The 25,066-nt window shown below is 38.4% G+C and overlaps 1 protein-coding gene across 1 annotated transcript; it reads right to left on the bottom strand.

Annotated features, from left to right (window-relative positions):
• Positions 1-9,007: 9,007 nt before the first annotated feature.
• On the bottom strand, positions 9,008-12,616 carry nat16 (N-acetyltransferase 16). Its single transcript, XM_088015735.1, has 3 exons — positions 12,109-12,616; positions 9,895-10,553; positions 9,008-9,337 (listed from the first exon to the last, which is right to left on the bottom strand). The coding sequence occupies exons 1-3, from the start codon at positions 12,322-12,324 to the stop codon at positions 9,109-9,111; spliced, it is 1,104 nt and encodes a 367-aa protein (XP_087871861.1). The 5' UTR covers positions 12,325-12,616; the 3' UTR covers positions 9,008-9,108.
• Between the last annotated feature and the right edge of the window lie 12,450 nt (positions 12,617-25,066).

Raw genomic sequence — 25,066 nt, forward strand, 5'->3', positions numbered from 1 at the left:
AACTACGTTGAATAAGAAATAATAATAAAAAAACAAGATAAAATCACAATAAGCCAAAATCTGTACTATGACATTTTAACTTATGAGACTTTAATAATAATCATGTAACAACGTTTAAAAATGCTTCTAATTTAATAAAGTAAAAGTCTGTTATGTTTTCACCAATCACAAATTTCCACTGTTTTTAACAAACCTTGAAAAATATTCTTGTAGTTGATGTATAAATATTGGCCTGAAGTTCTTTATTTTACCACTTATTTAACAAAATCTGGAATGAGCATTTCAAAAACAATGTTTAGAGAATTACATATAAAAATAAATATTTTCTATATAAAGTACAAAAACACATTTTTCTTTTATATTCAAAGATGTTTTGCCTTTAATATTCCATTTTCTCCATTCATAAGGATTTGTCTGATTTATAGAAATAATTAACATCTTTTATCTGCATTTTGTTTTGTGCAGCTTTAATAACTGAAATAAAACTAGAAAGAGGATGACCATAGAGACGTGTATTAATTACTCTTACTGTACCTTCAAAGTCATCATTCACCTTGAACTTTTCCACATTTTTTGGCCTCCTTAAAAAAACTATTTTATGTTCGGGGTTTTATGTGTTAAGCAGACAGCAGGCTGGCCGCTGACTTTTTGAAATCAGAGAACATTTCACTGTGTGAAGTGATCAGAAGTCGGTATCGTTCTCTGAATGAGGGCTAACAGGAGGAAATCCCACAAAATGCTCTCCTTCACCAAACACACTCCAAAGCCTCATGTCCAAAGGTTTCCCTCTCAAATTGCAGTAGCAGTGTCAGACAAGGCAGACGAAATGAGAGAGTGATGGAGGGAAAAAATATTAATTTTGGAAGTTGAGAACGACAGTAAATCACACCACCAATCCCATTTCTCATTGGCTTTGTTGTGCGATCTATTGTTTTCTTTTAATTTTGCTTCTCGGACCCTTGGGGTCCACAGCAGAGTGGAGCGAACTGCACTGTAAATTAGAGTGATAGAGAACCGTAGTGGAGCAAGATGCTTTCAAGGTCTGAGACGATAATTACGTGGAATTTTATTATTATTTTATTGATTGAATCAGTTACCTCTACAATGTTCTCTGTGCATAAACTTGAAACAGTCTTTGGTCTGCACTAAGTAGTTGTGTGTGAATTGTAATTTGGTGACAACAAAAAATCTGACAGCCATTTCATTTTGTCAGTTTACACACACCTCACCGCTTGGTGCTGACGCACAAACGCCTTCAACTTACACACAGAGAGCATCACGAAAAACTTCCATCAATTTATCATCAATACACAGCCTGTCAGAGGACATGGAAAAAAAAGAAATGATCCTGACTTACTTTCTCCAGATCCTGCAAATGTTCCTCAAGTTCCTGTGAAAACGTATCAAGATTACCTGTAATACAGGAGCTTCTTTATGCTAACTTTTCAGCTTCTTTGCTAGCATTAACAGGAAAAACATAATGTATTATTTTGTATTTGACACACCATCGCATTGATTGCCCATGTAGAAACCCACTGTAGCCATTTAATAAGTCAATAAGCGTTTAATAAATGATTCTAAACGCAATACAAGTTTTTATCTTTAAATCGTGCAGAGAAATATGTAATTGCGCCCGGCAGTCACAAATTATGATGGGTCGTATAATTTGATATAACAACTTAATTTGGATTTTTCAAATATTTCACAGGATTTTGGAAGACTTTGGCAAGATCTCAAGAAACTTTTACAAGTTTTTGAGAGAGAAAGTCAGAATCACTTTCTCTTGTCAGCTCCGCCATCTAAGAGCTCATGGCGGCGCGTTGAAGAGTTGTGGTTTGGTGAGAGGTTTGGTGTGTGTCTAGCTCAGATACCTCACTGCTACGGAATCATTCGCTGAGAGGAGTGTTTGCGGGATCAGGTAACGTTCAGAAAGTTTAGCCAACTTCTGATCACTTTAACTGGTGAAAGGTTCCGTGATTTCAAAATTGTGTCACTGTAGAGAAAAAGTTCTTCAGCTTGTTTAAATATTAAACAATGAAGTGCAACTAAATATTATCAATACAAATAATTGAGGTAAAGTTGACAGGATTTTTTTTTTTGACCCACGTTAGCCAAAATGGCAGACAACGAAAAAGTATAGCGACCGCTTTTGTTTTTATAAATCTGTTGAAATAAAAGTGGAACTTACAAATATACTTCCTTTCAATTAGATCTATTTGACCCACCCATTTATTTTAGGCTTGGCAGAAAAGATTTCTGGCCCCATCACTGAGTAAAATATTTATATGTCGTAAAATTTTCAAACCAAGAACAAAGATTTAAACACAACTACGCCACTGTTTTGGTGAGTGCATCAAGCTAAGGTAGCAGGGCTCGGAAGGCTGTTCGCAATGCATTGTGGGCTGGACATGCGATGTTCATGCAACAATTCTTGGTTGCATCAATGAGGTAGATACAGTTAGAGATTATAATGAGATTAAATTCTAATAATTTTCCCAATATCCATCATCTTTGACAAGGCTTTTTTTAAACAGTGACTGAAAAATCTGTTGGTTCCGCTACAGGAATGCTGAACCACTGCTGTGGGACTATTCTACTGACAGGAGTGTTTGTGGGATCAGGTAACATTTAGAAAGTCTTGCCAACTTTTGATCACTTCAATTGCTCACAAGTTACAGGATTTCAAAACTTGGTGACTGCAGAGATAGTTCAATTTCAGCTTGATGATCATATAATGTGGATTACAATTATATTGACACATTACAATAATAAATTTGACACATCAAATTAATAAATTCAAAATACATAAATCACCACCTACAATAACTCTGAAAAATTTGAACTCATATGAGTTACAACATTTAATTTCCCTTTGGCATCTATAAAGTATTTGTAAATTAATTTTTAATATATATTTGGCCCACTAATTTTTTTCTTAGGCCCGCCCAAAAAGCATTTCCTGGCTACGCCACTGAGTGATACACAACTTTCACATTTTTAGTAAAAATAAAAATGTGACAAATGATGTACGTGTTCTTTTCTGCTGAGTCCAATGTGTGTAATTTAAATCTGTTTCTTGAAGTTCTCAGAGGTTTGCTAGAGAACATCAGTGAACTGGCAGCATTATGAAGTCCTAGGAACTGTAATCAAAGTGAAAACTGGTTCCATGAAGTGTTTAGTGAAAGGGGCTGAGTATATTATACTTTTTCTTTCCTTTTCATGCAGCTTCCCAATTATGCAACACTTCATGTTTGGTCTTTCTCCTTCATTTCCAATTGAAAAAATAGGTATTAACTAAATTTAAACGTGACAAACTGTAAAAATGTTCAAGGGTTATGGGTAAGTTAACAAAGCATCTGTCTGTCAAAACCATTCTTGGCATTACAGTCACCAAGGGAACGACTAGATGAAGCTCGAAAGAGACTAGGTATAGAAAACAGGACAGCCTTGTCAGTGTTTTTGTAACAGTCCTAGGCTGTCATTGGCTCAAAGTGATCAGTGCATAAATAACTGTGCTACGTCACAGAGGACGGCACACTGGAGGGGCTGTCCAGAAACCCCGTTTAGATTCTGAACGTACTGATGGTAATGGTGAAGAATTGAGGAATCCTGACCCCTTTGGAAGTGGGGCATTGAGCATCCACACCCTGAGCATGGTATACAAAACTCTGGTAATGAAAATATCTGTAATATATATATATATATTTATATATATATATAGCTTTCTCTTGAATGATAATCGATTGAATAATCAATCATAATATGTATAATTTGTGATATAAGTGGTAAAAAAAGAATCAAAATTGATTTTTGTAACTAGATCGAAAAGTGTAAAGATGTTACCAAGCCATACAAAACTCTTACCACACGCATTAACTATGAATATTTTGCATTTTATTTAATGCAAAAAAATAAAATAAAGTAAATGTTGGTGTCTTACACCTTCCTTTGCTGGGAAAATATCCTTCCAAAATACGAGAACAAATATTTTCAATTCTAATATCTTATTGTTTCCACTCAAAAGTCAGATCTCACTTCCCAAACACGAATGGCTTCTCCACAGAACCATTTTTCTGTACATGTTGAGTGTCTCATGTACAAATACCTTCTGCATTTTGTTCATTTCTGGTCCTTCTACTCAGATTGTGTCTGTTAGCAGGATTAAACATGATGCTGTATCCTTTATGGCCACAGGTGGGTTTCTTTTCTGCTCTTTTGTAGAAGGAAAAAAAACCCTGTACATTCTCACTGGATTTTATTGAATAATTGTGACATTTTCATGTTCTTTGAAATGTGCTGGTTTTATTCGGAGTTCATCCCAGATTACGGGAATCTAACCGAATTGGACAATGAGAAATGTAAACTGTAAACACCATTCATAAAAACATGCATGTACACACTGACTTGTAAACCGAGTAAAGATATTTGTTCTGCTGGTATAATCCTATTTACACCTTCCTACAAAGTGCAGTATGGTCTACCTCTGGTCTGACTTGTAAGATGTTTTGATGAGTCAAGCCAGCTCAGGGTTGGAAGAACAGAGTGATGGAGTTGGGGGAACTATCTTACTGCTTAACCCGTATGTTTATCAATTGCCAAACTTTCTCCGCATTCATAGCTGCCGCAGTGTGACACAAACCTGTGTCTTCTGGAATGTGTAGTTGAATAGACAGAGGAATCCACTCACTGCTGTGCAGCTGTGATTATATCTACATCTATTGGTTGGGCCAAGTGTGTGGCTAAGGCTTCCTGAGATAAGTATCCTCTTTTCTGACTAACATACATGCATCTTTTAAAACCATGGTGAGAAATAACATGTATGAAACTGACACCAGAAATTATTTTAAGCTGATTACTGAAGATGTACAAAGCATCACAATGATGGCTTTCTAAGAGTTGAGATGTTTTTTTTTTTTTTTAAATAGTTTAAAACCCATTTTAAATGAATATCTGTAAGCTCATTGGTCCAACGGTGCCCTCCACCCGGATGGCAAAACGTGACAGCTGATTGGTTTAGGAATCATCACATATTAGTTGCTTGGTTTTAAGATCGGCATCAAAAAAGAAAAGAATTCACACAGACATGCAGATAGATTTGCTAATTTGCTTTATTTAACCAGAACGAAATAAATTATTATGGGATGTGAGTGTCAGTGTATATCAGCAAAAGGTAGTTTGTCTAAGCATCTTCAGCAGTGATGTAAAAGGAGGCAAAGCACAGTTAGGAATTGTTTTAGTCATGACGATAAGTAAGAGACAGAAACTGCTATATCTGAACATTTGCCAATCACACCTGCAGAAGGAACTTGAACAATCTACCAAGGTGACTTTAACAGGGGAAGGTGTGATGGAAGGGAGACATGATGGTGGTCCTGTTACATTTCACATGTTGAACGTCTGAACAAATACTGTCATAATCACTACAGAGATATATGCTGTCTCCTTGTTTTTATTTACCTTCCATTGCTGGTGAAACAACATGTAAAATAATGTTTTACTATTTTAAGAATCAATTTGCAGATTTTCTTTGTGAATGCATTATTCAAAGAAATGAAGTTAAATACAGTGTGAATACAGTGCATGGAGCTAATCAAATGGGTGTGAGCTTCATGAGTCCAAGCCAAAAAACACACTCCATGTTACCCGCATTGGTAACTTGAATAATGGCAGCTGTATGTCTTCAAAAAAACAACCAATGTATTCAACAAATTTTCAAAAATAGTAACTATGATGAACTATGAACTTACAGAGCTTATTTAAGATGGGTTTTTAGAAATATCAAACAATTTTAAAAACTTTGAATAGCCCCCTTTTTAAAATGCAGAAAAATAACTGGCATGCTAAAAAAACAAAAAACAAAAAAAACATGTAAATAGCAGGACAAGGCACACACCTTCATCACTTCGTCCTTCCAACCCAGAGCTGACCTAAAACCGCCCACAGTGGCTTCTAATGGCAACTGTACAGAACAAATATGTTTACCTTCTCTTAAAACACTGCACATGTTGACCACTGTTCTGACTAAAATTATATTAGAAGTGTAAGTAAATGACTGCAGGAAAAGAGAGGCAATGTTCACACCTAATAATTAGCTGTCTTTCTCTGGCCGGACCGATCAGAGTTGTTCTTTTTTAAACTTGTTCAACCTCTAAAGGGGCAGTATTATGTGTTTTCTATAGGCACACAGTAACTATCACTATCACTTATTATAAAACTACTGCATACATCAAACATGACTCGAGAGAAATTTCACTTTGCAATTTAGCATCTTGTAACTGGGCCTCTGCCTCTTTAAGACGTTCCTGCTCTTTCCCACACGTCTCCAGCGCGTCAACATTACCCTATGAAGCGTTCGCAAATGTTCATCAGACAACTGAACTGAGAAATAGCTCATATAATGAGCTGAGCAGATGTGTTTGCTAATTTCTGCTGCTGCTAGTTTGAAGGAGCAGAGTGCCTTGTAATGCAGAAGCTTGGAAGCTACGTCTCCGGAGAGGAGCTGTGCATGAAAGGCAGCCTTTGGTTTCCCCAGGCGTCTTAAAAACCTGAACAGTTGCCATGGGAAGTTCAAAGATTTCTCAAACATGCTTGAAAGAATCAAAGCAACTCTATGGGTATGTTTTCGATGAGGGAATGACTCTGCAACATGACGTAAAGCTCAAAAAGTCGATTTTGTCATAATACTGCCCCTTTAAATCAAGCCACTTTGTTGCCCTTCAGCTGTAATCTTGGTCAATATAGACAACAGGCTCCCTGTCTGTCTGCAGTGCTGCAGTTTGTAGAGAAGTACAGACGGGTTAGCCTCAGAAAAGTTATGTTTTAAAAAGCCTTCATCTCAGTCTCCAATAATCCATCGAATGGGAAGAGGCTTTCATTCAGTCTCTCATGTTTAGAAACAGTGGCGATTAAACCTGGCAATGTAAAGTTTTATTATGATCACAACCTTAATCATTTGAAGAGCCTGACCTACTTAAATCTCAGCCAAGAGCACCGAGAGAAAAAAAATGGTGCAAGAATCTGTATGACACCAGAATCCTGGCTGTCACCAGATCAGGAAGACGCTGGATTTAAAGTTGATGTAAAAATCCGTCCTAACTCGGGAGCTGCTGAACAGAGCAAAGCTGCGATGGCTTTATGTTATGTTTTATTTACATGCAAAACACAAAGAGCAGAGCATCAAAAACAGGTACTTTGTACCAGCTTCATTGCTTAATGAGGTAAAACGTGAGATTTTACCACCATCAGTGCTAAACCTTTCAGAACGGTCTGGTTGCACGTTTGGGATCAAATTCCTGTCGAACACCCAGACGTGTTCAGCTGCGGCTGTACATGGGAGGCTTATGGAAGGAAGTCTACTTTTAAACTTACTAAAAGTAAAGAAAAAAAAAACTAATAAATAGTAATAGTACCACACTGGTATTGATCCAGAACTAATATTAATGTCTGTATCGGTAGTATTGATCCACCCCTCCATAGAGGACAAACATGAGAGTGCAGATCTGTGGAGCTTTCTGACAAAAAGCAGAATGCATTTGTGCAAGAGGCACTAGAGTCAGTGTGAGAGCAGAGTTCTCAGTGGGAGCAGTTCAATATCAGAGTGAAAACGAGAAATCTTAAATCAGAACAATAAAACATACATTTCTTAAAGAATATGTATATATCATGTGTGTGTGTGTGTGTGATGAACTGCGCAGCCTGACATCATTTAATAGAAGCGCAGTGTTTTCCTTCACCGTGATCCGGCTGACTGCTCAGACAGACAGGCAGGTTTTGACGCGTCTCTGGAAGGACCCACGCATGTTGGGATTATTGGATTACATTTTTTTTAATCCCTCTTTTTATCGCCTGCTAAAAATAATATTCTTTCTTTACAAGTGAGAATATTAACTGGAGGCTCATCAAAAGTAATAACAGAATAGACGAACACTTTTAAACTTTCCGCCCGTGTTGTGTTGCTGGACAGAGGAGGACCAGCTGCAGTGCAGAAGGCCAAACTGAATTTAGAACATAAATAAAGCTGGATCGGAGTACTTTTTTTTTCTTTAAGATTAACTAGCACAACACTGTACCATTGAAGTGAATCTTTTACATTAGATTTGTTACATACATATTTTACAGTCAAATACTTGAAAAAAAGGGGAAGAAGCATCTGGCCCCAAGTGAAATTTAAAAATGGTCTCTACTTGTAGAGCGTTTTGTCAAGTTCAGAAGACCCCCAAACTTATCACGTATTTATATCGGAGCATATTAACATAATTTTAATGCACATTTAAACTGATATTCCTAACCCTAGTTATTGTTGCGACTACAGGAATGAAGGGAATCTGTAATTCTTATTTGATCCTGAACTATCCCTTCTTATAATTCAACACCTCCGTTGTTTTTGTTAAAGTGCCTTTAAACTTGTGCAGACTTAGTAACCCCAACTCAGCCTTTAAACATATATAAAGTTTCAGTTTTTACAGAAAGAGCAGAAGAAGAAGGTTTGAAATGAGGTAAAGGGACTGTTATCTCTTCAAAATAAAAGAACACTTGTACTATTTCTAGAATGCATTATTGCTACCAGCGAAACAAATCTTACCATTCCTCTTAAACCTTTAAAACAAACGGGATGTACAAAATTGAGCTAACATCAAATACACTAATAAGCTAAGAAGGTTATGATTTTTGTCTTACACTAGATTTACTATTCTGGTTTTTTTGTCTCAAACATACTGACACAATGAAAATGTCAATTTTCCTCAGATTTAGCACTAGAAGTCTCTAAATTTGCATGCAATGGACTTTATGCAAGGTTCAGAACAACCCTGCCAAAAATATTTGTGCTATTGCCCTGCAGGAAACTCTTTTGACTATGCAGCATTAATCATCCCCCTAAGTGTTCACTTTCCACTGAATAAAATATATCACAATGTAAGTTTGTTAAAATATACTTTTATCTTAGTTTCTTTCTGTCCAAAAAAAATGTTTTTTATTTTTTTATTTTAGTGTATTGAATTCTATTCTATTCTTTCTTTCATTCTTTCTTTCTTTCTTTCTTTCTTTCTTTCTTTCTTTCTTTCTTTCTTTCTTTCTTCTGTCTTTCTTTACCTCGTTTAACTTCTTCTGCTAGATCAGATCTGACTCCACCACACATTGCTCAGTGTACTCTTTCACCAAATCTACATTTAAAGTGTTCTGACAGAAGTCAGTCATGGGCCTCCAAAGACCAGGCTCCAGGAATATCTGGCACATCACATGACCCTTCAGGTTGTTTGTGTGGCGCTGAAGGTGGCACAGGAACTGCTGCTGAGCCAAACTCAGGTCTTTACCAAACATGTCAATGTTCAGGTAATACCTGTGTCAGAAGAAAAGAATACATTTACTTATTGATTTAAAATAAAAAAATAAAAATAAAAAAAAAAAAAATATATATATATATATATATATATATATATATATATATATATATATATATATATCTCCACAGAATATACAAAACAGTGCTTGTTTATAATCAGTCTCTTTGGTAGATATGCAGAAGGTTAATTTAATTCCATTAAACCTGCCTTCCTTATTATATTTGAGGTCTAAATCTGTTGCATTACAAGTGCATATAAAGTAAATTAACATAGTGAAAACATTCCATGTTTTCTTTAACTTGTTTCAAAAAGTCATGTGTAAGACATACAAAGACAAACAGTAAATGGTCTGAGAATGGGGGATCTAGACAATTTTAAATATGCAGTCAATGTTTTATTCTTCACCTAATTATGTCCATTATGTATTCCTGGAAATTATTTATTGAGCCAATGGAAAAATTGTGAAAACTGTCCTCTAAAATAGTCGTAATAATGTGATGATTAATGTGAAGGATCTAATTAACTTGTTTTATGAAAAAATAAGAAAAGTTACCAATCATCTCCAATGGGCACCTTGAAAGGGAAGGTACAGAGGCTGGCCACAGTCGGATTGGACACATCATCCACCAACCAGTCGATTTCCTTCTTCAGTAGGATCGCAATGTTGCTCGGTAGAAGCTTGAATGGCTGCCAGTCTTGAATGATGGTGGCATTAGGAAGCACGTCGTGCATCAAGTCAGTGGTAAGGTAGAGCTGATGGATAGATGTTTGATCGAGATGCACAGGAGGAGGACCGGGCTGCTGTGAAGAATGAACGTCAGCACTCGGAATAATTTCGCGAAATCGCAGTTTGAGTTCTTCAGCTCTGAAACGCACCAGCAGAATACCCTGTGGAGAACAGGAAATGCCTTTGTTTAATTCTTGAAACGGTTTACGGAGAGAGAAACAGAACAGAAGTATTTCTAGGGTTTGCTTTGTCAATTGTACCTGCTTGGTGATGATGCGATACTTTTCAAAGTCCTTGGGCCCAAGCTGATCGTCACGGGTCAGGCGGGTCACTTTCACATCTGGATACTTGGATTTGACCAACTCGGAGCAGAAGCGCAGCAGAACTCCCGCTACGCCCTTCCCCCTTTCCTGAGGAGCAACTCGGAGACCTTCCACAAGCATCGTCTCCCCGTCATCAATCACACACGCTGATTCCAGAGCAATCTACCAAAGAATAAGAACAAGAAAAGAAAAAAGTGACCAAAATGGCACAGTCTTCATTAAAACTCTAATCCTTTGTGTATAGTGATACACATACATACACAAATGAAGCAATAAAAACAATTGAGGAAATATAAATGTGTGTAAATATAAATAATATTGCAGCTCCACCAAGTATATGTTCGCTACAGTGCATCCAGACATAGTGAAGACCACTCCATGAAGTTCAGTGATGGGGTTTAAGTCAGTATTTTAAAAGTGTTGATCTGTTGGGACTTTCACACACAACCATCTCTAAGAATGGCATGAAAAAGAGACACAACAGAGGAGCAAACCAGGACAAAGTGAACAGATAAACTGTCAGGATGTTGGGTTGTTTGAGTTGGTTTTGGGTTTTGTTCATTTCTGTATTCCTTAGTTCCTTTTCTTTGATTAGATCAGCTGTGTGTCAGTTTAGTCCTTCCTCAGTCACTCTAGTTTTAATATGTTTCGTAGATCCAGGTATTCTTTAGGTTAATTTCCTAGTCTCTTGTGTGCTCTCGCTCGCCCCCTGTGCCATTTTCTCTCTCTCCTCGGTCTGCCCAGGTCTTTTATTCCAGCATTTACCCTCCCAGTATTTAAATCCCTCTCCTGCTCACACTCCTTGCTGGTAATGCTTCATTACTTCCCTTATCTCCTTGTTGGCATTTTTGTTATAGATTACTTTTTGTTCTGCCCTTGTTCCCTGCATGTTTTTTCATATTTTCTTTATTAAGTCTTCATATTCACTTGCTGCCTATGTCTCTCTGCATTTGGGCCTAGCACATTATAGATATCACATGACATATATGTTGCTATAACAATTATTTCTATTATATTTTGATGGTAGATTTTGGCATAAGCAATGAGAACACATTGGTTTGCATCAGCAGTGCAGGCTGATGGTTGTGTCGAGGTGAGGATATTTTTCTTGCCACTCTAGGTTGGCCCAACAAACCAAATCTCAACAAAAAAAAAACAACAATAAAACAATTATAGCAAAATCTAGACTTATTTCATGTGACTGGGGTCAAACTGTTCACAAGTCAAAGCAAAACAGACATTAAAAAGAAACTGGAAGAAGAGTTAAAAGGAAATGAAAAATAGAAAAAAATATCTCAGAAAGAAGTGGCAACAATTTATCCAGAAGTTAATATAACTTTACAACTCCAGAATTGTCCCTTCAACCTCACAATGTGTGGCTTCATAAAAAGTCGACATGAAATAAGTTAAAAGGTGAAACAGTCAGATGAACAGTTCCTATGGGTTGTTTCAGGTTTATTGTGCACCACATCCCCCAGATAACCAACAAAGCACCTTTGAGATATTTTGGAACTCAAGTTCCAGCACAAGTTTTACATCATGGATGTGCTACAAAAAATATGCATAAAAATTTGTTTCTACCCCAAGTTGAAACCAAAGAATTAAGGCAATTCTGAAAGTAAAACCTGATCAAACTCAGAACTAGCAAGGTGTTCTTAACAATGCGACTGATGAGTAGATATATTTGTATGGAGATGTGAGCCAGTAGCAAACTCACCACTTTTCCCTCTTTGCGTGCCAGAATGACTGTGCGGTTGGATTCCTGGAGCCAGCTGGTGTATCTGGTGGGAAGGTAGTCCAGACCACCATAGATGTCCTTGCTCATTGCCATAATTTCATCAAAGTCCTCCTCAGTGGCAACAGCAAACTGAAGACCCGCGTGGGAGGGGGCCTCAGGAAGCTGAGGAATGGTCAGGTTGGTATCAATCTTCATCCTGCAGCAACTGATGAGATAAAAAGTGAGGGAAATGTATTTTTAAATATCACAGAGGAAGACCAGCAAAAACATCCTGCAGCTCTTATGAGTCATGAATTATTTTTTCTGAGCTTAACATGTTCAGTTTTGTAGAAAGAGTGAGCGATATTACCAATGGACCAGCTCTTTACTGCAGATATTTGTAGATCATAAAATGTAAATGTGAAAGTGGTGCAGAGATTAAAAAATAAAAAAATCATGAGGCAAACTTCTAGTGACAGTGGCAAAGGGTAGTTGAATGTGGAGCTGGATCCCTCTTGAAGGCCGATGTGAAGAAAACAGTTTTTATTTCTGCATTGCTTGAGAAAATGGCATCATTTTGTCCTCGGCTTCATGTCGTCCCCCGTTCTTGTCACACTCTCCTGGACAAACTTTATGAGAGCAGCATGGATAGTTTTGAGGAGCAACAGTTCAAAACAGTGAGTCTAGTGTTGAGGCCAGCAAACCTCTTAAAAGTCAATTATAAGTTTGCAAACTTCAAGCCAAGTCTGATTTCTTTTAATCTTTTCCTGTCTAAAATAAATAAATGAGTCAAATGAATGTAATAGTTAATTAAGTTTATTTAATCAAGGTCAGAATTTAGGATACTGTTACATGATAAAACAATGCAATGGTTGTTTTGTACAAAGGTTTTCAATAAAGGCTAATTTGCAAGTACAGTTCTTGGTTGGACTTTTTTAAAAGTACATCAAAAAAATTATATATATATATATATGGGGTTGAAGACTTCTAGTCAAAAGTTTTAGAATACCAATTTTTTTTTCCAGATTTAATGCAGTTCAAAAATTGCAAGTTCAACGAATAGCTTGAAATGGTACAAAGGTAAGTGGTGAACTGCCAATGTAAAAAAAAACAAACAAACAAAAGAAAGAAAAAACAGTAAGATTACCCCAGAATAAAAATTAATGTTCATTTCAGGATTATGCAAAAAGACCTTTCTCTGTGAACACAGAATGGGTTAACAATTTAAAGCAGCAAATGAGATTGATCAAACCCTGAAAGCTGGTGCTACTAATTCCTAAAGGCCTTCCAGATTCTCTGGATTTCTTACAAACCCCTGTCTTTGCGTAAAAGTAGCACTGGAACACACTGTTATGTCATATCCTTGTGAGAATCTGTTTAACAGTATAGTACTGCTGTACAATACTGTACAATACTGGGAAAAATACAATTAAAGGATCATGACACCTAAAAATGTAAGTCTTTCCTACATAGAAATTGCAAAGAAAGTCAAGGTGTCAGTGAGTACAATTTCCTTCTTCATCAAAGGTACATAGAAACTGGGACAAACTGACAGGAAAAGGTCTGGCAGACCCAAAGCCATGACAGATTCAGAGGAGAGGTTTCTGAGTTGACAGAAGGCTCACAGGACAACAGCATAAACAGGCAGATTGCAGCTTAATAGTGATTGCAGTAAGCAGTGAGGACTGTCCTATAAAGTGCACCAGTTTCTCCTGCAGCAAAACAGCCCCACAACATGATGCTGCCACTCCCATGCTTGACAGTTAGGATGGTACAATCTTTTTCCAACTGTATCGATGGTCATTATGACCAAATCACAGGACCACAGGACTTGTCCCCAAAAATGAAGGTCTTTGTCCCTGTGTGCATCTGCTAACTGCAATCTGCCTGTTTATGCTTCTTTTGAAGTAATGGCTTCCTCCTCACTGAGTGGCCTTTCAGCCCATGTCGATACAGAACATGTTTCACTGTGGATAATGACTTTGTCCTACCAGCTTCAGCAGCATCATCATCATCATGTCTTTGGCCTTTGTTCTTGGGTTGATTTCGGACCAAACCACATTCAACCCGTCTTCTTCCTGAGAAATACACTGTATGATGATCGGACAATCCCATCATGTCTTTACCTACATAAAATTGTGAAACAGATGATTCTTCAAGCATCAGTAAATTGTTCCCAAGGATGACTTCTTTTGACTTCCCCATCATGTCACAGTGCCAAACCCAAAACATTTGACCCAAGAAATACAGTTTAAAACAGTTATACCTGATAGTGACCAATATATGTCAACTTTTGAATTTGAGGAAAGTTACAAAAAAATTCTAAAAAATGTTCTCACCACGTTTTCTGGTATTTAGCAAATAGAAGTTTCTGTTTCTGGTTCAGGAGTGATTTGACATCAGGAATGCAACAAGGTATCATATATATATATATATATATATATATATATATATATATATATATATATATATATATATATATATATATATATATATATATATATATATATATATATATATATATATATATATATATATATATTCAGTCTCCAGACTTGGCTTCCTTGTGGGTTCTCATGACAGCATGGCTGACCTCCAGAGGTTGTTTGTAGCTTCTTCATGGATTCATAACAGCTCTTTAGTGTGTTCCTCCACAGCTTCCTCATAGGTTCCTCCAGACAGCCTCCAGCTGAACTGTGTGCCTCATCACAATGACTTTTTGCTTGCTTTGTTTCGGTCCTCCATCAGAGGCCACCTCTGCCCAGCTGCGAAGAGTTGCTTTTGTTCTTTGGTTTCTTAATTTTTCCCACCAAGAATTCCCTCTGTAGTCCTGGATCATCCTCGGCTCCTGCAACAGAACCTGCATATTACCTAGTCCAATCCACGTATTGACTCCTGAATAGTTTTCCAAGCTTACAAAGATGTTTTTCCTTCAAGCCCTGTCTCATTATGTGAAAGATATTAAGAAGTAATGAAAACAGGTAAAGAAGAGCAGCTAAACTAACAAGGAAGGCAGGAACAGACAACAAATTAGAATGAATAAGTAATAACCCTTCCTTCAGTCCCATCCTGGTCCCTCCACAATTGTATGAATCACCTAATATGAGCATGAATGAAAGGAATTTACCTCATTTTAATAAAATGAATTTTAGAATCAGGTTTTTTTTACGCAGTTAAATCACATCTTACAATGAAACAGGCACTGCATTAAGCATGAACAGCACTTTCATAGTTAAGAGTTTTGGTTTGCTCCAATAATCATGTCCCAATAAACTATCAAAGGGCCATGTGAGCTGTACGGGCATTTGCAGTCAAAACAAAGTCTAGTCACAACAGATAGACGCAGTTACTCTATGCAGACTCTGGTATTTTCCCATCATGCAGAGGACCTTGGCTGAATAGTCTGATCCTGTCCTGTCACTGAGCTGGATGCTGTTTTGTTTTCCTGTTTCTGTCTCGCGTTCGCGCACATGCACTCATTGATTCATTGTTCTTTTTATCCTCTCATGCTTCTGCTGGCTTTTTCCATCTGGCTGGCAGTGTACTCCACACAAATGGAATTTGTGAGCAGTGACTCACAGCAGATTCTTATCCAGAGCAACATAAACTTTTGTTGTACTACATGACCAAAAATGTTAGCCAACAATGACTCTTGAAAAAAAAAAAAATCCTGATGTCAGTTGGGTCAATACAGCTTAAGAGGTAATAACTGCAATTCTTAAAGGTACCAGCTTGACGATACAGTTGAATACAACTAACTGACCAATCATGAAACATACACAGGGGTGTAATTAGTTTTTGGCTTCTAACTTTTGCAATATCAAAACATGATGTAGTTTTCATCCCCGTATCAAATACTATCCAATATTTATTTTATTTTTTTTGCAGAGTACTCTCTAACTTGCACAAAGTATTTGGTAAAATAACTTACCATTAGTTTTCCTCTTTGGGTTATTAAATTTGTATGAACTTATTAATATAAATTATTCTGCAGAACTGCTGAGGGGCATCATAAAACTTTGGTTGCCAGGAGTGTGACATAGCAACGTGGCGTTTGGGGGCGACTGATCCTTGTAGATCGTAGTTATGGAGTGGAGGATGTCTGGTTAGAGAACTATAAGGTTTCATCTTTGGTTTTTTCAAATGGTGTTGTTCTTCTTCTCACCAGGAACTTAGCAATGCACTGAAGACTAAGATGAAAGTTAGTTCCTCTAAAGCACATGTGTCAAACTCAAGGCCCGCGGGCCACATGTGGCCCGCCATGTCATTTTATGTGGCCCCCCAGCGTTTTATAGGTCCATGATTGACTTAAAATAGGTTTTGAGCACGAATTGACGACAAACTACATCTCCCATAATGCATTCCGATTGTTACCAGCCAACATTACGGCTTCTCGCCACTAGAGAGCAGCAGAGTCACCTTAAGCTGCTTATTGATTTTCCCAGCGAATAAAACTGAGACACCGACAAGCTAACATCAAAACGTCCAAGAAAAGAAAAATCGATTTACAAGTAAGACTGTGAATGAAGATGTGTGTGAGTTGGTGTCAGGGCGGCAGGTCGCGCTAGACTTTTTTTGTTATCCGTTATGTTGACCGACAACATAAAAAAAAAAATTGGCCCTGTACTATTTTTATCCGTGAAATTATAATCATATTAACATCGGCTATTTAGCCGCATTTTATGCGGTTTAGTGAATATTCACCGTGAATCCTGATCCCATCACAAATTAAGCAGATAAATGCATCTACATTTTTCTCCGTAGTGACAAAAAAGCCACTGACTGTTGCCCCAATAACTTTTAATAAATTAAATTAAGCGACTTCACTTAAATTAGCATCACTTCACCCGCTGGGGTCTGAACGCACTTCCTCCTAGTTCAAATCTGCAGAAAAATCTGCGCTAATTCATCAGTCAGTTGGATCTGTCTGATCCAAACAGATAAACTGAACTCTGAGTGTTTTACCCTGCGGGGTCCGGTGTGCGCTTTAAGGATTTTATTTTCTTTTTTCGCTTCTCCGAAACGGACAGATGTCACGTCTGCAGCTCCTCCAGAGCGCCGCTCTCCTGGGTAACGTGAACCCAGAAGGCTCCATTTGTTAAATCCGCTGGATGAGTTACTCCCAGTGGTTTTTAATTCTTCGCAGTGGCATAACGTAACTGCCTCCGCAGTGGTTGAGCAGCGGACTGCGCATGTTACAATCTAATTAACTTTTGCATCGTCATTTATTTCCTCAAGATAAACTGCCGGCTCCTCAAATGGATTAACACAAAGTTGCATTCTCTTTAGTTTTCTCTGGTCTGTAATGGAGACTTGAATTTAACGCGCCATTTCAAACAAAGGTTTCGAATGGGCTTCCTAACCAGAAGCTCCAAAGAGTTGTTTAACAAACAATATGAGGTGTTCAGTTTATTTTTAACATTGTATTTTCATACATTTTATGCTAGGGGTGCCAAGTCTAGTTTTCCAGAGCTACCATCTCCAACTTTAGATGCGTTCCTTCTCTAACACACCTGGATCATTTACTCATTATAAGGCTCTACAGAACTGAGTTGCTGCTAATGAGGGAAGTCAACCTTTTGTCTGGGGTGTGTTTTAGCAGGGATGCATCTAAAAGTTGCAGTCTAGAGGACTGGACCTGGGCACTCCTGATTTGTACCGTCAATGTGGCCCTTTGAGGGTGGCCAATATGCTGAAGTGGCCCTCAGTGAAATTGAGTTTGACACCCCTGCTCTAAAGGACTCTGCATAATTGAGAAAAACTGACAAAATCACTTCGCATTGTCGCAGCTGTGTGATGAAAATTGTGTTATTTTGTTGTCAGCTTCATGTCGTCCGCCCCTTCCTGTCACAACCCACCCAGGCAAACCTTTCGCCCCTCTATCCATGCAAACCTGTTGTGTGATTGGTCTGAATTTCATGTGTGCACTTATTTGTGTGGGAAAGGTAGCAGATAGTCAGAACACCACTTGTTCAGTCAAAGAGTAGCTTTTGAGGAGGAATTGTTCGAGACCACAAGGATGTGCGTAGTGAAATATCAAACTCCTCCTGCTCGGTTCTGGTTCAGTGCAGTGGGAGAACGGCTCACTGATGCCTTTCTTTCTATTTTTTATGTGAAAAATACAATGAGATTTTGCAGTCCATCACTTATGTCTTCCTCCTCTGAACCTGTGAACTTATAATAGTTGATCCATGATATATACTGCAATGGGATGGGGCGGAGTATCTTGTGGATCATGAAGGGTCTGTCTAAAAACAAACATCCAAACACCACATGACTGCATGTCGACAATTTGCCTTCAAGCTGACCATGCTGGGTTCTTAAGTTCTCAACCAAAAAAAGGTGCACTGCTCCCTCTGTGCATAGTATCAGCCTCTGCTCTAGTTGGAGGAATTAAAGTATCTAGGTATCTTGTTCATGAGGAGGACAGAGCAGAAAATTGGCAGACGAACTGGGGCAGTGTCTACAGTAGAGCAGGCAAATCTCCTGTCTGTTGTGGTAAAGGAAGAGCTGAACCAATCGGCATTCCAACCCTTACCTACAGCAGTGATATGGATCATGACTAAAGGAATGAAATTCCAGGTGCAAGGAGCTTGAGCCATGGTTCCTTCCTATTAAACAGATCATCATCCATCAGGATGCCTTCTGGGTCACTCCCTTTCCTGGTTCCCCAGGCACATTCCAATGGAAAGAGACCACAAAACTTGCTAGAGGCACCATCAATATTTTCTGGCCTGGGACTGCCTTGTAATTCCCCAGAAGGACCTGAGGAAAGTTACTTTGAACTGGGATGTTTGGGTTTCTCTACTGGACCTGTTACCTACGATCCTTAAAGGTTTGCAGCAAGATGCTGCCCATCTTCTACAAGTCTTGTGTTGAGAGGATCATCTCTTCTGCCATCATCTGCTGGGGCAGCAGCATCAGAACCAGGGATTTAAAAAGGCTCAGCAACCCGATAAAGAAGGCTGGTTCTGTTCTGGTTTGCCCTACCACCCACATTTCAACAGTACATTACTCTTGATGCCTGGAATATTGCAAACTATGAAGAAACGGCAATGGAGTCAGCACATCAGTCAGTTAGTACACACGTACAACTGTACAAAAAATTATACCACAGGATACTCTCCATATTTCTTAATGTATGTGAGATAGGCCAGGCTGCCTAATGACATCTGAGGAGGGATAGAGTGGAATACCTTATCTCAAGTATGTGGAGAAAATGAAAAAAGAATTGCAGGAAGTCTATCAGCTGGCTACTGAAACAGCTAACAAGTCATCTCAGACACAAAGCTCACTACGATCATTCACTTAAAAATGGAAGATGACGTCTTAGTTAAAAATACTGGCCTGACAAATCAAAGATCGCTGGAAACCTACCACCTAAGCAACAAAGCTTTCCTTTTTACAAAGTTCAAGAAGACAGAAATGGCAGTGTCAAAAAACACTACATAGAAATCTTCTGCCTATAGGTCATGTGATTCAGATACCTGAGCAAAAAGAGCCTGAGACAGTTAAGAAGCCCCTTGTCACAAGAAGGCATTCTGACTGGATCACCTCTATTGCAAAAGTGCAATGCAAAAAACTAAATTTCAAGAGGCACTCTGAAACTAAAAGTATCTTACCACCCTAGTATCAATCCAATTCCGACTAGGTATTGATATTGAGGATCAATTCGCCCACCTCTACTATCCATCCTCTGCTCATCCAAACCAGCCACACTGTCCTATCTCTAAAAGCATTTGAGAAGTTTGCAGGAATGAACTGCTGATTATTTTGCACTTAGTTGTCTGTTTTAGTTAGGAAAGCAAGTTTGTCATTTGGTTTATTTACTTTTAAATAGGTACATTTTGGTTAAGGTCTGACAAGATGGATCCTCCATGTTATGATCTAGCCACCCTTACACAGGCCGCAACAAGGCAATTTGCTTCTTAAAGGCTTTGTCTGTCGTGTTCTTAGGAATCCGTTGAACCCACATGCAGAATCAGACGCCGGACACAAGTTAAAGAAAAGAATGATTTATTTACAAGTGAATATAAATAAGAGATGTCTTCTCTAGGGGCCTGGCGCTCCACAGGGTCTGAAAGAGGGAGACTGGTTAGAAGCTTGCCAAAGGGGTAAATGAGGATCTTGAATAGATGGGTCTTACGGTGTTAGGGGAGGTTAAAGTTTAGTCTCTAGGCTGGGATCTTGCTGGTGATCGGTTAAAGCTGAGGAACCCGAAGGTGTACGTCCAGCAGGGAGCGGGTAGGCAGGCAGGTATGAGCGGTGTCGGGAGCAGCACCAAGTGATTGTGCCGTTCGTTGAAGATCCAGAAGATGTCTTGATTCTCAGAAAATTCTCCAAGGTGAGGAACCATTAGGAATTCATCAGAACCTGGGGACACAAGGTAAGTTCAAAGGAAAAACTCAGAGGGTTAGTCTTCTCAACGAGACACCAGGCGCTCAGAGTACCAGTGTTGGTTAATCATCAGACACTGAATGAAGGCTCTGCTGCTCCTTAAATGCTGCTGGCAGCTTGATTGGAAATGCTGCCCAGGTGTGCTGGTTGCCAGATTCCCACGCACTGCCACAGAGATCCTCTAGGGAGCAGATGACTCACACTCACACAACTCAGAACACCCACATTGTAAGATCACGACAGTCTGGACCTTAATTATTGTATCTTCTATCGCAGACTCACCACAGCCTCAGTTCTATCAAACTGACCAATGTCATCCGTAGCTAATGTGTAGCAGTTTACCACCATCAATGTGTGAATAGTGTGTTTCCATCCAATTGTCAAGCGAATTTTGAGAAAATATGTAAAATGTTGCAAGAAAGAAAAAACAGAAAATCCAGATTAGGCGTGTCTCCATCTAGTGGTCTGGAGCGAATCAACCAGACTGCACAAAGCAAAATTTCATCAGATGTTGACGCAAACTAGCAAGGACCACACGTCTCAGAAAAGTGGAAAGAGTCCACCACTCCCATCCCAGGCTGGACTGCCTCAAGGCCGACACTTCTCCCCTACCGTGCTGGAGGTTTGGACCCTGGAAGTTTGTTAAGTCAGAACTGATTGGGCAATTGTGTTTACATCTCCGCTTTAGAACATCAGCTTTTTTTAATGTAAAAACATTTTTGCAAAATTGAGGAAATTATTTTGAGTTTGCATCTTCCATGAACCTTTTTTAATGTGATACTTAAAAAAGCACAGAAAAAAAAATGTATGGAAACATGTGTGAATGGGTGAATGATTGAATGTAGTGTGAAGCACTTTGGGGACTTCTGGCCCTGATAAACGCTACATAAGTACAGGCCACGTACTCTGTCAATGAATCCCAAATAATAAGAAGAAAGTATAAGAGAGACAGTAAAACACATTGTATGATTTATTTCTGTCTGTTATCTGTTTTTTCTTTCTTGTTTTTCTTTTTAGAAAAAAACAAACACATTATAATTTCTCTCTATCTTGGAGCATTTTGTCCCTAACACTGTGACCAGATATTAATGGTAACCCCTAGCAACTTTGTCTTCAGACTTGGAGTTCAGAATCACTCTCAGACTTTTGCTGCTGTCTGTATTTGAAATCTTATTTAAAGGGCCTGAACAATGTGATTATTATGACAAAAGAATAAAGGATACGATATCCAAAGTAGCCTTGCCAACTTGGCGCAGACCTCCCTGATAGCATGGACCTATCTGAGTCTTTGCTCATCTACAGAAGTTCTTGGATGACTCAGCTGTGGTTGGCTATATCAGTGAGGCTGATGAGGTTGAGTACAGGGTCACCCCCAGCCAACACACAAACATCGAGCCTAAAGCAGAAGTCACCAATCCCACCCAGAGGGGAACACCCCCATGAGAGCTCCGCCCCCAAAAACCCACAACCCTCCTCTCCAAACGCCCACATCCCACATGACACCATAACTACTATAAATTTAATATGCCATGCTTTCAGACAATACCTCAGGATTGCTAAGAGAAGTTTACCAAAGTTGGTAAAATGTCAAAAACGCTCAAAAATGACCTTTTGATCCAAAAATATAGAGTCTTCTGTTGGTTTTAGGTCATACCTCCTAAATACTTTTACTTGTCTTGGAGGGTTCTACTTGTGTACAAAATTATTGTGCAATTACATAAAACATACACGTTATGATCTGTGTTTTCTGTGTGGTTATTTTTGAGGTTTTTCTGTGTTTTAGTTTTCCCCTGTGAGTCTGTCTTTCCTCTTGATTGCTCCCCAGATGTGTCTACTTACCTGATTACCCTCCCTGTGTATTTAAACCCACCTGTTGTCTTTGTCTCTTGTCGGGTCCTTGTCTAATGTTGACTTACGTGTGTCGGTTTCTGTCGAGTTTTCCAGTGGTACTGTGAAGTCCTGGTCAACTAAGCTCCGTGTCAGTCTTCGCGACAGTGCTACCGGTACTAGCCATGTGCTTTAGTTCTCTCCCGTGCTGCCTGTCCTGGACTGTCTTTGTGCATTATTGTCAGCATTAAATCCATCATTTTACTACAACCTGAGTTCAGCCTGAGTTCAACCTCACCACCACCCACACCTTATGACAATTTCACATTTTGAATTTCTTTTGTGAGAATTTTAAATAAACAACTCAAAAACCTTCAAATAAACATTTGACATTCAAAAAAAAAATTGTGACCAATATGGCCATGCTTCTTTTCAATAACAGTGTTAAACTTACCATTCATGGAGTTTCTGTTTGTTGATCTGTTAAAGACCAACTAGAGTTGTACCTTCTCCCGTTTAAGAACCTCTGACAAGTTCTCAACTGGGTTCAGGTCAGATGAGGAAGTGGACCATGTCATCATAAGTTTTCATCTTTAATGCTTTTACCGGCTACACACAATTTCTGTGATCGTCTGTTGGAAGGTTGAGAACAGTTGTGTCAGAGTATTTATGTGGAATTCTGCAGAGAATGTTTAAGTCCTGGAGCTCTGCCAGTGGGAATAGTTTTGACGGAATCATGGAGTTCAGTGGTTATTAAAGATGCGTACTACACAACTTGTAGTACATTCATTTTATTATTTTAAATTCATTTATCAATCCCAAGTAGAGGGTTACTTAAACAGTTTCTTAAGGGACATTTATTGATGTACTGCTGCTGTCACTGATTATTGAAATTATTATATTTACTTTATTCTTTTTCAATTGATTTGCCAAAGGTTTGGCAGTTTTATTAATATGATCAAAGTTCTCTAAGCTAAACCTCAGTATTTGCAATTGTGTTCTTGTTTCAGGTATTGTGTTAACTTCTAATTTCAGTTTTCTTATTTCATTTCAGCTGCCTTTTTTATTCATATAAAAGAATTTCTGGCATATGTACAAACCATTGCCACCTCCCACATCATAAACTGCTCCCTACCTCAGCGCCAACATGCTGCGCTGTGACAGGCCATTTAAATTATTGTGTGCCATCCCAGGCACACTTAATATTGATTTTAATATTTCATTTGAAAAACATGCAAGCAACTCACATAGTAAGATACTAACATACTCATATATTTTATACTATTGTCCTCAATAAACTCTGAGTGATTGTATGGTTGATATGCTGATGACTGGGAGGTTACTGAGGACTTTTTGAGACATCGTGGACTGCACATACGTTTCAGTTTCAACTTTTGAAAAACCCCTCTTTATTTTTATTGAAACACCATATAGAACAATTGATACACAATGTATCAATTGTATCATTATCAAACATTCATAATGCTATGCCTCACAGTGGTTATTTAATAGTAGAAATTCATGATCATGATGTTTTATTTTGAGTCATGTTCTATCTGTGTATAGCTTTGTTTTTAGCTTGTTTCAGTGTGAATTTTATTTGTATGAGGTTCTATATAAATTTAATTTATTTACATATCAACACTAACATCAGTTTGTCATTCTCTAACCTATCAGTTTTGGTCAGATAAATAAAACTGGGCCGCTGCTAACATTCCATCTTTTTGGTGTGTGTGTGTGTGTCTGCGTTTGCGTGTGTGTGTGTGTGTGTGTGTGTGTGTGTGTGCGTGTGTGTGTGTGTGTGTTTGTGGATGGGAGGCGGCTGCCCTGTGGTTTTTCAGTCATACCACACTGATAGTAATGCGGTGCTGGACTAATGGATGTTTAACTGAAGCAGAAAAGTAATGAAGGCATTGTGGTCACTTTTACATGGTGTGGAAAGTGTATGGAAATACGACATGACGTGCACATATTAGTTATCAACCATAAAAGCAGTATTAATTTTGCACATTGATATGCAAAATCAATGTGCATATCAATGTGCATATCAATGTGCACATTGATATCAATTGATATTAATTTTTATACTGATCCATTCCTATTTAACAGGCTATAAAAACATTGTTGAGATCAGCCTAATGCAAGTAATCACAGAATGCTAACATAACTTTCCCAGTGTTTAAGAGACAGTTATACTGACATAGTAAATGGCTAACAACTAAGTCAAGAACAAATGGGCTTATGTATATTTACAATTTGTGAAATATTCATAATAGTAGACCAAGCACACCTCTTCCAGTTAATGGTCATTCAACAGGATCCAAGCTGCATCACAAAATCACTGTCATTAGTAGTTGTATAGTGCACTTAGTGCACTTGTATTAGGTCCACTAGGGAGACAAGAGAATCCTCCTTCCCTGCTTTCACAACCTGTTGGTCAGTCATCAGCAGCAGGCTACATGCACTGCACCAGGCAGAGGGTTCCCAGTCCCCGCAGGCAGACCAGAGCTCACCGATATATTAGCAAAACAGGATTTTTAATGCATTTATAGAGAGCTCATGCTCCCCTATAAGAGAGCAGCCTTGGGCAGCTGCTCACACCCCCCATATCAGAATCCAGGTTTCATCCTCCTTCAAACATTTTGCCATCATCGCTGTCCTAAAAAAACACCCCACGATTGGACCGGATGTAGGGATCCGATCACGTGTTTTCAAATGTGATTATTATGCAAAA

Source organism: Poecilia mexicana, unplaced genomic scaffold (assembly GCF_051168715.1).
Source record: "Poecilia mexicana isolate PSO_F unplaced genomic scaffold, ASM5116871v1 scaffold_18, whole genome shotgun sequence".
In the NCBI taxonomy this organism is placed as follows: domain Eukaryota; kingdom Metazoa; phylum Chordata; class Actinopteri; order Cyprinodontiformes; family Poeciliidae; genus Poecilia; species Poecilia mexicana.